This window comes from Thunnus thynnus, chromosome 12 (assembly GCF_963924715.1).
Source record: "Thunnus thynnus chromosome 12, fThuThy2.1, whole genome shotgun sequence".
NCBI classification, from domain to species: domain Eukaryota; kingdom Metazoa; phylum Chordata; class Actinopteri; order Scombriformes; family Scombridae; genus Thunnus; species Thunnus thynnus.
Window position 1 is genome coordinate 26534405 of NC_089528.1, and position 13330 is coordinate 26547734.

Here is a 13330-nt window from a genome sequence, read left to right on the forward strand (position 1 = left end):
ACTTCACACTGTTTCCACAGAGGAATAATTCAATTGGGGGGTTTCTTTTATCTCTGAACACAAGTGGGATTATGTAATCCTCCAGGATTAAAATCCTATAATTCAGGAAGCTACTGATGCTGCTGAGAAGCGGCAGCTTTGATGCCCACTACTAAAACTGCCCGTGCTTGCCAAGGTGTCTCTGAATATTCCACAAACATGGTATAGTGTCTATAGTTGGAAGCTGGCTCCAGGCAGAGATATGAGCCAAATCCTTTGACATAACATACAGATCAACTGGTTGTAGAATGTTGATGTAGTTAAAATACACAGAACACATTATTATCTTCATTGATGAGGTCATTTACACTTTTTTTATGCTTTACACCACCGGGGGAAAGACATGTCAGCCAGGCTGCTCCAGTGGAAACCAAAACAGTCAGGGCATTCAGTTTCACTCTCATAATGAATTGCAGTTGTAATACATGTTTCAGTTTGGTGGTGTGATGCACCGAAACAAATCTGAGTAAGTTTGACACAGACTCTCTCTGAGCTCAGGTTCTGTCTGTAATTTTTAACATTTCACTTCATTGGTTTCAAAACATCTCGCCAGAGGACTGCAGCTGGCTAACACTGGCAAATTTCCAGAAATGTTAATTAATGTGTGTTGTCCTTATAAGTAAATAAATGAAATGATATACACAATGTTATGAGGTCTGGTTACATTATTAGGTTATTAAAAAACAGGTAAAAATTGAAAAAAACAGTATATATAACATGTAACAGAGCTATATAGAGGTTATATGTGTCAAGAATATACATAAAAGTAGCTACTGGCTTTTAAAAAATGCAGTATGTCTGTCACGCTTCTAGTATGGATGTGATGATGGATATATTTTTCTATTTCTGATATGAAAAAATCTATAATTCAAATAATGTTTTTAAAATGGCGTGTGTGTGTGTGTGTGCGCAAAATAGTGGGGAAAAAAACATTACAGAGATGAAGTGAGGACAACCTGACCTCCCATAATCCTTCTGTAACACAAAATGTCCTTCCAAAAATGACTAGCAATAATACACACACACACACACACACACACACAAAACTTGAATAAGCAAACTCATACATGAATAATGCTCTCACTTCTCTCTCACACAGTCACACTTTCTCTCATCTCTCACACCTTGAATTAACAAGTTTGCATAAAAATATCTCCCTTGTCACCCTTTCTGTCTCACCTTCCCTCACATACACACACACACACACATTCACAGAGACATAATGCAATCGTGTAACCAATAATCCTGTCTTCATCATGTTCCCCTCCAGGGAACTGGGGGAATATGAGATGTACAGAACTGGAGCACGTGGGCGGCTGTGAAATTAGGATTCCCTCACCACAGAGCTGGTTTTCTGCTGACACAATCCAAAACTCATAACTGACTTCTGTTCTGTGGTCGCATTGACACTCTAGAAAACGGCTAATGTTCTCTGTGTGCGGTCATATGCTGAATCATGATGCTCTCAAATGGTACATAGTGAATTTTGAACACGTCCGCAAGTCTTATTTGGGACCAGAGACGCACATTAATGTGACTTTACAACATGACACGTGTTGCAGAGGTTCAGTTATGTCCCAGTCAGACCGGTCTGACACAAAACTGCCGGTTATATACAAATTAGCACTGACGCCATGCCGCCCTACCTCCAGGCTACACGTGAATTCTTATTTTTATTTTTTAGAAAGAGCTTTTAGCTGCTACTCCTGGTGCTCTTCCAATTATATTTTTATTAAAATGATCATAAACCTCACACCATTTGTTCCATTGTCATTAAATTTAAATTTCCTCTTTAGGGTATTGTTTCATTGGCTGACACAATGGCCCAGTTTGCCCACAAGGATTACTGAAGTTCCCTCTCTCATCATTTTAAATACCTCAATATGCTTCAAACAAAGTGCTTGTTCATCTAAGGCAACATTCAGACCAACAGTAATCCCTGACTTAAAAAAAAAACAAAACGTAGCCCCATCATCTGTTTGAATAAGGCCAGTCCGTCAACACAGAGGGATTGAACTTCAAAAAAGTTGAACCTGGATCAACACAGTGCCTTGCTGGATTTTGCATGTTGTGGTCCAGCCACAACATGCGAAATCCAGCAAGGCACTGTGTTGGCCAATCAAATAAGAAGACAATGAGTAGGTAGACTAGAAAAGCAGTCCGTTTATATTCCTGTTAGATTATTCTTTTAGGTGGATGCCATATTTCTACTGCTGACCTGGCAATCATCATGATGGAAGATAAAACTTTCCTAAGTTGTAAAATATAGTATTATAAATTTCTGTGCAGGGTTTTGGCATCTAATAAGCTCTCAAACTCACAGAGCCGTTACTGAAGGTTGCGTGTGGACGTGTGCATGATTTGACTATTATTTTCACTTTTTGTGTGAACAATCAAGCAAAAACACCATGAATGCCTTCGAGAAGAGACTATACAAAAGTGCTCTGTTATCTTTATTTGTACAATTCATCGTATTGAAAAAACACAGAGACACACAAAAGACTTCTTGGAGAGCAGTTGGGGAGCTGGTGGGATGAAGCCAGGAGGAAGCCATGATAGTAGTCTTTCATCCTGCCTTTGAGTGTCTACATTCGAAACAAGTATAAACACTTGTGCCTTCAGAAGACGTCTCAAATAGTTCGTTAAAAGCATACTCAGGCCTTTTCAGGGTTTCAGGGTCTTGCTTAAAGATACGCTGACAGAATACATCGAAGCTGATGGACAGTAAAATTGTTAGTGGGGACTGAACAAAGTGGTCAGGCTTTTTGCAGACAACCTTGATCATCCCTGCTTGCCCTCTGACTCATCAGCCTTAATGAGCCTGCCAGTCCACAATGTCTCCACTGAGCATGTCTGCTGTTCATTAGGGCTCTCCCTGGTAATTGAAAGCAGCGAGTGTAGATGAAGATATGATGGTGGCTGGGAGAGATTAAGTCAGTATACATGCGAGCCAAGAGCACAGATAATGAGGCCGGGGTGTGAGAGCGTCTTTGTGCCCCGCTCGCTTCCGCTTTGATTGTGCTCTATAGAAAATATCCTCTCTAGCAGCATCGCACAACTCTCTTCTACTCCAGCAGCAGAGCTTACAGCAAGTCACTGGTGTTGATTGGACTTATCTATATCAAAAAGTGCAAGTTTTTCAAAACAATGATAGATTAATACCTATGCTTTTTTAATAGTCTACATGGGAATGATCAAGTTTGGAGGAAAAAACATAAAAACAGTTTTGTAAAGGATAAAGTTGATGTTATTTAACATTTTTCTTATTGTCACTAAATGCCATGAAAACATTAAGAACAACAATGCATCTGTCCATTTCTCTATATTTTGACTTCCCTGTCTGTGGCTTTCTGTCTTAAACCCACTGGTTCCTTCTTTAAAACCAGCTTACAAATATATAGTTTCATTTATAAAAAAAAAGGCTCAGTAATGTCCTAAAACAGCTGGGAAAAGCAGTTTTTGTCAAATGTTACTCAAACAGGAGGAAATAGTATATTTGTTGGGAACTATTTTCAGCGGCGGATGAATCCAAATTTGGTGGACAACAATGGAGGTTTATGGCACAGATGAATAAGATATATCACCAGTTACTTGTTATTAGGCCTGTTAGTAGGATTAATTCATTCAGTCTTTTCATGGAATTTGTTGAAAAAAGAAGCGTTGCATACCAACAAATTTTATTCTTTAACCCCTTAACATCCACCTTTTTATAGAATTTTCGCCTATTTGGCGCACGCAAATGGAAAAGCTTATAACAGAAGAACTGTAAGGCCACGATGCGAATGTATTAGGCTTCGTTTGACAAGTGACACCTTCTAGTTTCTGGAAATGTGCTTGTTTAGCATGTGGCTAAAACACAAACAGAACTACATCAGTTCAAATAAGGCTCAAAAAAGTGTTTTTCGTCCTTGTCTATAATGAGTCACATTTGAATAACACTAATTAGGACATGCTTTATGCCAGACCTATGCAAAACACCATAAACCTTCTATATTTTGTCGACCTCTATAAATTCTAGACCTCTAGGCCTAACTTTATGGGAGCTTGGGAGTTTTTTGTTTGTAGTATCACTGGTGTCCCCAACCATCTCCAATCATCTCCAATTGGAGATGATTGTGCCAATTGCTTTTACTCATTACTGCGTGATGCTACCGCTTACAACTGGCTTAAGCAGGTCGCGAGCAAGTCCAGTGGATGTTAAGAGGTTAAAGGAAAATGTCAAAATTGCAGCTACAGGTGTTTCATGCACTTCCTCAGTTCTGTTCTTATCTCAGGTGCTGTGACAGCACCGCACGTCTGAAGGTCAAATACATCACAAGCTTTTAAATTCTGTTTTACACACAGTTTGAATCCTAAACCATCTGGTGAAATATGGTCACGGGCAGTGAATAAGAAATTATTGCCTGACAACACTGGTCAAAATGCCGTTTAACCCAAAATCCCAAACTGCTCAGCGGTCAACAGTAGAGAACTCCAAATATGACTAAAGTTTGACTAAAAACCCGTCTGCAGCGGTGGGAAAACAGGTACAAATAATCTCCTGGACTGTTTGTTTTAATTAACATTTAGTAAGTCTTTAAAAAACATGTGTGAGACATATCTGACGCTGTGCTGTGGTTGTTTTTTTGCAGGTATCTTCTCACAGATCACTTCTCAAGCAAACATTTAGGGTTATATAATTCTTTTCCCCTTTCTTTTTTAAACTTCCTGTTAAACTTTGAGTTTTGAGAAAGTAACTGCTGACACTGCAACAAAGGGTTAACTTGGTGTATGGACATTTTTCTCATACTGTCACACGTAATTGGAAACCAGATGCTAAGCAGCTCTGTGAGACTATACGCAGGCACACACTGTACTTCGAGCTAAATGCTAACATGCTCATAATTGCTAAGTTTCAGCAAATTGTAACCGAATTTCCAGAAAATCTGCAAAAGAAAACAATGAGTATTAATACACGTTTACTGCACTAATATTAGGAGTTGGGTTCATCAAGATAAACAGGTGGTGGCATGAAATCTCTGCTGGAATTTGATACTACAGTCTCCTCATCGCTCCACGCACATCTGATCCTTTCGTCTCTTCAGTGGAAGCTTGAGTGATGTTTAAGTCACATGCTTCATGTACGGATACGTTATGATTTATGTGCTAAGTCTACACCAAATTTTCCACCTCAGACAAGCGTAAGAACTTATTTGCACTTTTTTTCCCCAAATTCCTTGCATTTCTACTTTTTTTTTTTTATGCACAAATGGAAAATATGCATAAAAACTGGTGGATGGAAACACTTAACTTGAGCTGCAGCTTTAACTACCTATTCAGTTCTAGTTCTGTATCTTCAGCCCTCCTGGTCACTCATTAAAACTTTTTTACAGTGTGCAAATTGACATAAAACACTTAGATAATTATAGTTTGACACACACACTGTTTTATACCCCCTCCAGTCAGTTTTATTCATTTATTATTTTATCTAAAATGTACATCTTGCTGCAACACTGCATTAAAACTGTAGACAGATTTATTGCTTTCAGACTATAGGGTCTTGCACTACTTTGCTACCTTCAGATGTACACAAAGAACTGTTTATATCAGCCTCTCTCACATCTCTTCAAACTTTTTTTTCCATTTACACTTTTCCTCCTTTTCTACCTTTTTTTTGGAACAAGCAATTACAGGCAAATATCCAAATATGATCAAGTCAGACGCACGGCAAAGGCAATCTCTCTCTGGGAGTTGGACTCCGCTCTGCTCATTTATTTTCCGGCTCTTATCGACTTGCCTTTTTTCCTCCTCTAAGAAGTAGAATTTACATTTAAATGTCATCTCTTATCCCACCCAATTTGTGTTTACTGTGGTGAATAAGAGCCACAGGTAAACAGCTACAGTATTCCTGGCTGGCCTTTTTCGGGCACAGAGAGAAGTGAGAACAAATTTATATTTTCTAAACTTGTTTTTAATAAAGTCAAGGTTATGCTGTAATACAGCAGTGTTCTTTGAAAGCTCGAGATTCTTTGGTTGCCTTTTGTATGGATGGCACTGCCTCTGTTTGATCCCAAACCACCTTGGTGTCTGTAAAATGTGTAGTACAGTAAAATCTGTGAATTTTTTTATGGTCTTTTAATAATCTCATGAGCTACACTCACTACACCTACATACACAGCTTGATTTATTCATGGACCTGGTGTCAACACCGCCTTAAACACAAGACGTAGTTTGTCATTTTCTTGATTTAAAGGTCCAGTGTGTAGAATTTAGTTGCATCTAGTGGAACCAACTTGGCAGAAATGGAATATAATATTCATAAGGATGTTTTAATTGGTGTATAATCACCTGAAAGTAAGAATCGTGTTTTTGTCACCTTAGAACGAGCCCTTTATATCTACATAGGGAGCAGGTCCTCTTCAACAGAGCCCGCCATGTTTCTACAGTAGCCCAGAACAGACAAACCAAACACCGGCTCTAGAGAGGGTATTTCATGTTTTTCACAGCCTCCTACATGCTTGGAAGGGGAGGGGGAGGCGATATTTTTTTCCTAGGATGGTGAAGTCACGACCCATCCTACTCTGCCTCTGATTGGCTTACTCAGATATTCTTATCCTAACCCTAATCTCACTCTCATGCCTAACGCTGACCTTTAACAGCCAAATGCAGCATCGTAATTCACTTTGAAGGTCATTTCAGTGAATTAAAAGGGTGAAAGGTAGGCATTTGACATAAGTACAGGAACAAAATTTACATTACACATCAACAGCAAAACACAAAACCCCTCTTTGTAATATTGGAAGGAGATTTTCCACTTGATTTTCTTTACACATGCTGCTAAGAAGGTGCTTTGTTGCTGACTTTTACATAAAGAACAGAAAGCTGTTATATGTGGGACGGTCACAACGAAAAGACTCTCTTGCAGAGATGGAAATCAGTTTGTCTGCCTGCTTTTGAACAATGTCTGGATGATGTGGTGACCATTTTTAATTGTTCTGGATAAAGATATGGACACTAAATCCTGTTAATGACTGTGAAAGTGTTTGATTTCCTTCATCTTCCTACTTTAAATAACGTCACCTGCATCTTTCTAAAAAAAAAAACCAAACAGTTTTAAAGAAAATAAATAAATATATGTATTAAATTGGAGCAAAAACAATACAGCATACTCTTCGTGACTTGTCTCAACTTCACCACTGTAATCATTTTGGCAAGGAGACAGTGTCTGAGATTGTGTTTTATATCTGAAGCTGCCTCCCTCAGAGGACTGAGAAGCCAGGTTAAAAAAAAAAACAACAGACAATGTAATTGTGCCTATAAACAGATCTTATTAAACTCTCCTGAGAGGCCAGTAAAGGTGACTGCTCTGGTTAATGTGTGCTTGCAGCTTTTGAATTATACTCCTGCACCCCGTGTACACTGGTGCTGTGGACTCACATGACCTCTTCTCGGCTTCCAGTGTCTGATTTATGACTGAGGTCACATTTCATGGGTACAACGGTTCTCTTCCAGTGTTTCCATGTATAAACCACTGACTAAAGGCAACTGAAAAGTCTGCACACTGTGATCTGTCAAGACAAAGAAGAATTTAATTGAATACTCACATTAAAGACCCAGAACCATTGTGAGACTTCATTGTTTATCTCATGTATGTTGTTTATTTTCTTACATTTGAGGCTTTTTTCTCTAAGTTTCTTTACTGTTTCTATTGCCGTTTATGGCACCAGATGCGTCTCGGTGGTTTATCATGTCAGTTCTTATATATTGCTGCCATCTGTGTCTGGTGACATCAAGCACACTGCAGAAGGGCCCAGTCTAAAATGCCCAATCACATTAAATACTTTGTAGCTGCTGTGTGCAGACTTCATTTACTGTGGCTGGATTCGAGCTCTAGCGCTCATACACTAGCATTTTTGTTATAAACCACTGACATTACATAAATTGCCTGTGCAATACTGGACATATACTGTAGTATCACCCTTAATAGGTGCAGCAGCTGCCTTTGACGAGAGAAAATAAGCTCTAAAATTAAATTCCTACATTTTAGAGAAAGCCACATCTTTGTCTAATTATTAAGAGCACAAGACGAAAACATTACAGCGGAATGGAAACCAAGTATAATCGCCAGGAAGCGCATGTGCATCCATGAAATCTTTGCACGTGCTGGACAGAAGAAACACTGTCGCACTGCTGTCTTCTGTTAAAAAGGATATGACAGATAATTCTTTGACTACAGATTTATGCTCAAACATAACCCGTAAAGTCAACACACACGGCATCGACGGAGAGCAACGTGCGGGTATTTTTCATCTTTTAGAATGGATACTAGCCGTCATCATTGGTCAAACAAATGCAGATTCACATGAATGACCCTTGACTTCTTTCTGTCTATTTGAAGTTACTTAGATATGGAAACTTTTCTAGTGATTAACCTCAAATTTATCAGTTTTCCCACCATTTTTAAGCAAGAAAACCTTCCAAATAGAGGACTGGTTAGCTGCGACACACTAAACATTCACGGCTAAAGTTGCAACAAAATGTTTCTGGTGGTTGGTGGTCAAACAAATGCAGATTCACATGAATGACCCTTGACTTTTCTCTGCCTATTTAAAGTTACTTAGATGTGGAAACGTTTCTATACAGCAAGATTAACCTCAAATTTATCAGTTTTCCCACCATTTTTAAGCAAGAAAGCCTTCCAGATAATAGAGGACTGGTTAGCTATGACGCACTAAACATTCACCGCTTAAATTGAAACAAAATGTTGCTGGTGGTTGGTGGTCATTTGCCACCCCAGATATATTATATTGGATTCAGATTTGTTCACCTCAGGACACATTAAAAGACACAGACAACAAAAACAAAATGAGACATGCTGGTCCAAACACATAATGCCCTGGATTTTTATTTCATTTTGTGACAATTCAAGAGGATTCTTAGTCTTTCCCATGTGTGTGTGGTGGAAGGGTCTACAAAAACAAAAGAAAAAACAAAAAAACAAAAAAACTCATGAATCAACTGGGCCATTGGAATGGGCATTGGGATTGTGGTACAGACAAAGAAAAACTACAAGTAGCCTTGTTCAGTACCAAACTCTTCACAGAAGAGAGTGTTTTTTTTGTTGGTTTTTTTTTTGTTTTTTTTTTTAAAGGTTTTTTTTTCTTTTTTCCCAAATGAAGGCACCCGATAACTTGTGGTTCATGGCCTTTCAGCCTTCTGGAGAGTTTTTAAAAGTAGAGAAAACTGTTTCTTTTATTATTTTTTTCTTCAATTAATACATGTTTTCTTCCTTATTATGTAGAAGCTGGAATGATAATAAATGTCAGTTACTGCATTTTTTTTTTTTTTACTCCCTTATAGTTTTTTTTTTTTTTTTTAGATCAACAAGTAACAAAAGAATGAAGTCTTTCGTGAGGAAAATTAAAATTTAAAAAAAGAGGGAGATACAAAAATATTTATTTTAGAAAATGATAAGGGGGGAGGGTGGGGGGGATTATCTTTTAGAGAACACAAAAAAGTGAATAAGGCCATCTGATGCAAACCAGAAGCCAAAATCATACAAAAGCAGCAATCAATCAATTAAAAACAAATTATATAGTGCTTAGATAAGTCAGAAGCAGCAAAGTCTTCTGGGAAAGAGTCTTCATCCCCATTGTTTTGTTACTTGTCTCAGGAATAATATATGTATGGAAGAGCTTTGTGGAAACTGATTAACCCACTGACAAACTGATGCCTACAACAAACAAATTCACACCTGTCTTCTTCTACTGCCCTGCGCTTGAATCTGTATGAATGCATGTCTCCATGGATTCAACATGACACATGGGAACATTGTGGAAGAACGCCCATCGAGAAAAAAAACAAAAAAAAACAAAAACAAAAAAATTAAAAAAAACAGGCGAGCTCCCGGCCATGTTCACAACATCCAAAAAAATTACAGAGAGTTCTTTTTAAATCTAGCTAAACACTGACTACAGCACGGGGAACCGGTGAGGGGTACAGTGTATAAAAAAAGAACTGAGGAAGAAAAAAAAAAAATGAACGGAGGAAAAAAAAAAAAAAAAAAAAAACTTTGTAAACACGGCACAATAAATAGATCAAACAGCAGGTTCCGCACCATGCATGTGATGACATACATTTTTCTGTGGTACAACTTTCACACCTCATACTCGCACCAGTTGCAGTTTGTCGTTTTCTCTTTTTAATTTTGATTTTTTTTTTTCCTTTTTCTTTTTTAATATCTCGAGTGCAAAACATCACAAATGAACAATTCTGTATTCAAGTAATGTTATATACAAGAACAAGGGGCGAGGGGCGGGGGGGGGGGGGCGGGGAGGGAGGAGGGGGTATTACAAATATGCAGTACTGTACATATAATTGCCATATTAAGAATTTACAGACGATCTCTTATTAACAGTAACAAATAGGGAAATGTGGGGGGAGAGGGGGGAGAAAAAAAAAAAAAAAAAAAAAAAAGTTGTACGAGACGAGCATTGCAATTAAGTCCCAAAAACAGTTGCCATGGAAACCCAGCCTTGCCGTGCTCATTCCGCCACCACTTGCATTCACGACTAACAAACGATGCATAGCACCTAAAAAAAAAAAAAAAACAACAACAAAAAAAACAAAACAAAAAAAAACATAAGGAGTTACGTTTCCCCCGTGCTGCGTACAGGAGGCTACGTAACTTCCATGGCCATTGTGTTCTCTGACAGACTGTTCAGTGCTGGCTTGTCTTGTTCGTGATTCTCCCTGAAGATGATAAAAAAGACAAAAGACACAGTTAGACTTAAAATTAGCATAAACCAGTAAGTATTTGAGACATTTTCATTAATGTACCAATGGCTGTTTTCCACTGCAGGAACATAAGCCCATAATTTGAACTCTTGACGAGCCTTGTGAGGCTTTGGTGCCAGGTTCGTCTTAACATTTCCACTTTTGCAAACTGGGATGTCTTGGATATAACACAATTAAAAAAGCAACAGCAGGACCAACCTCTTCACTTACATACAATAAGTGCATCCAACAAGGGGTAGATGTCATCAAAAATGCCTCCCTCTTCCAAAATAAACATTTAAACCATGTTATGGTTGCTATGTTGCGAGTAGAGTGTTAAGGCTTAGTCTGAAAAGGTGACTTTCCAGCTTGTTTTGGACCATTTTGTATGCATGTGTCTTGTCCAGTTTTGTGACATTGTGTTAAGACCCAACTTGGGACAGGCACAGCAAACTGGGTATAAATGTGGCACTGGTCCATGCTATATACTTGTCCCTATAAAAAGATAAACATGACGTAAATAAAATAAAATAGGCCAGCAACAGAAGTGGTTGTTAGACAATAGAGAAAGTGGTGCTCATAATTTTTCCCCTGGACTGCTTGGCTGTGTGTTGTATCCCCAATTTAAACAGACATAAAGTCTTTGTTCGTTTGGTTTTGTGATGTGATGACACATCTGCTTGACCAGTTACGATCAACAGCGCTGCTGGCAATCCCTTAAAGTACCCGACAACTGCATTTACCAGAAACTGAAGCTCCAAAGCAAGAAAACAATGAAAACAAAAAGCAAAACTTTTTACATTTCCCTAAGTTCCTGCAGTGGAAAAGTGTTTCTCTTGCTACTCTTTACTGATATAATCAAGGCAAGACATGAATAAAAAGGACCCTAGAAAATCAGATGTTCTTGTTTGAAAGAAAACATCTTTTTGTAAACATCAAGAACAAAAAACTGCCTTATTTTGAGATAAATTTCATTCTTTTTTAAAACACATTAGGTTTAAGTTTTCATAATACGATCAAAGGCTTTAAATCTTTTAAACAGCCTTTCCAATTTATGTTTCTGGAGAATCTGACTGACCAAGTTGAATTAAACCAAAAAGATGTTTGGAAAGAGAAGCCACTCTGCCACTGTCATTTACAACAACTTCTCTACCACTTAAGGTGATTTTTACCATCTGGTACAGCTTGTTTTAGTACAAAAGCACAACAGTAAACTGATAATACTAGACAGTGCTGAACATATCTTTTCTATTTATGCCTGTTGTTGACTTCTTATATTATTCAGCACCAGTGTGTTTGTCAGACTGATTACATCTGACAGAAATGAACCCAGATATATGTGGTGTTTCTAATATTTAAGCTAGAATAAGTCAGATTTCCAAAGCTAGCTCTGTCTTTTTTCCTTCTTTAAGTCCTCACACCTGTCGCACGGTTTTTCCTCACCTGGGCACTATGTCGAGTGGCGATGCCGAGGCCGTGGTGACCTTGGGTTTCTGACAGTTGGCGGTTGCGGCGGCTGCGTGGGCGAGCTTTAAGGCGGATGTTGACATGGTAGCGCTCCGCGGGGCGTGGACACGCTTGCCAGTGGGAACACCCAGACGGAGGCTGTTGTTATTGTTTCCCAGCAGGACCTGAGTGGTGGCGGTGTTAGTGGTAGTGGTGTTGGCAGGGTGGGCGGTGCCGTTGTTGTTACTGGTAGCGGAGGTGGAGCTGGTGGTGCAAGGGTGGAGCGAGGCGGGGCTCGGGGTAGTGGTGGAGGGGGCCGTGGCGGCGGGGGATGGGGACACTGTGCTCGAGAGGTGCAAGCCCTTGTAGACACCTGAAGGGGGTCAGAGAGTCGGGTGGTGGGAGGGGATGGGGGGGGGGTGGGGGTGAGGGGGGGTTGGGGAATGGTTGGTGTTAGGGGTGGGGGGGTTTGAGATTTGGAAATGAAAGGATTTAATTATCAACTGTTCTTTGAAGAAACTATTTTAATTGGAAACTTGAAGCATTAAAAATACACTGTACCACACAGGTTCACATCACTATTCAAATAAATAAAAAAAAAGAGTCTTAAATTTTCAAAGAGAGACTGTTAATCCTTTCTAATTTACAGCAAAAAAACCAAGTTGGAAAAAGTGCACACAGGTTTAGAAAATGCCACGTCAATGGGCAAAAGATTAAATGTCTACTGAAGGCCAAACATCATTTATGGGCTGGATTACTCTTTCATCAGAGAGGTCATGCATAAAAGAAAGTAAAAACTCTTACAATGATAATCTGAGTTTTCAGTAGTTTTATCTACAAAATAAAAAAGGACAGATCCTTGGTGCAACATTTTCATCTGCAGAATCACCTCCACTGAATGTCACTTTTCTCAGTTATCTGACTAAATCCTGCCGTCTGAAATGGCAGCGGTTGTTGGAGGGAACCGCTGCAGGTTTTGTTCAGTCTGGTGTTTTGGGGTTTTTTTTGTGCTATTTGGTGTACTCCATTAGTTTTTCAGGACTGTAATTACTCTACCCTCATTGTTTGCTTTGTCTGTTCAGTGTCACTG

At 38.9% G+C, this 13330-nt stretch overlaps 1 protein-coding gene across 3 annotated transcripts in view; it reads right to left on the reverse strand.

Annotated features, from left to right (window-relative positions):
* LOC137194592 (enhancer of polycomb homolog 1-like) overlaps positions 1-13330 on the reverse strand; it is a 66005-nt gene that overhangs the window by 25507 nt on the left and 27168 nt on the right. For 2 of the 3 annotated variants that reach the window (XM_067606642.1, XM_067606641.1), the window contains 2 exons: positions 12238-12613; positions 8908-10770 (listed from right to left, as the gene is read on the reverse strand). The exons of the other annotated variant lie outside the window; for it this stretch is intronic. In XM_067606642.1, the coding sequence (XP_067462743.1) occupies positions 10698-10770; positions 12238-12613 (449 nt within the window). In that variant the 3' untranslated portion in view covers positions 8908-10697. Of the gene's footprint in view, positions 1-8907; positions 10771-12237; positions 12614-13330 lie in introns of those variants that run through there. 3 annotated transcript variants of the gene reach the window in all.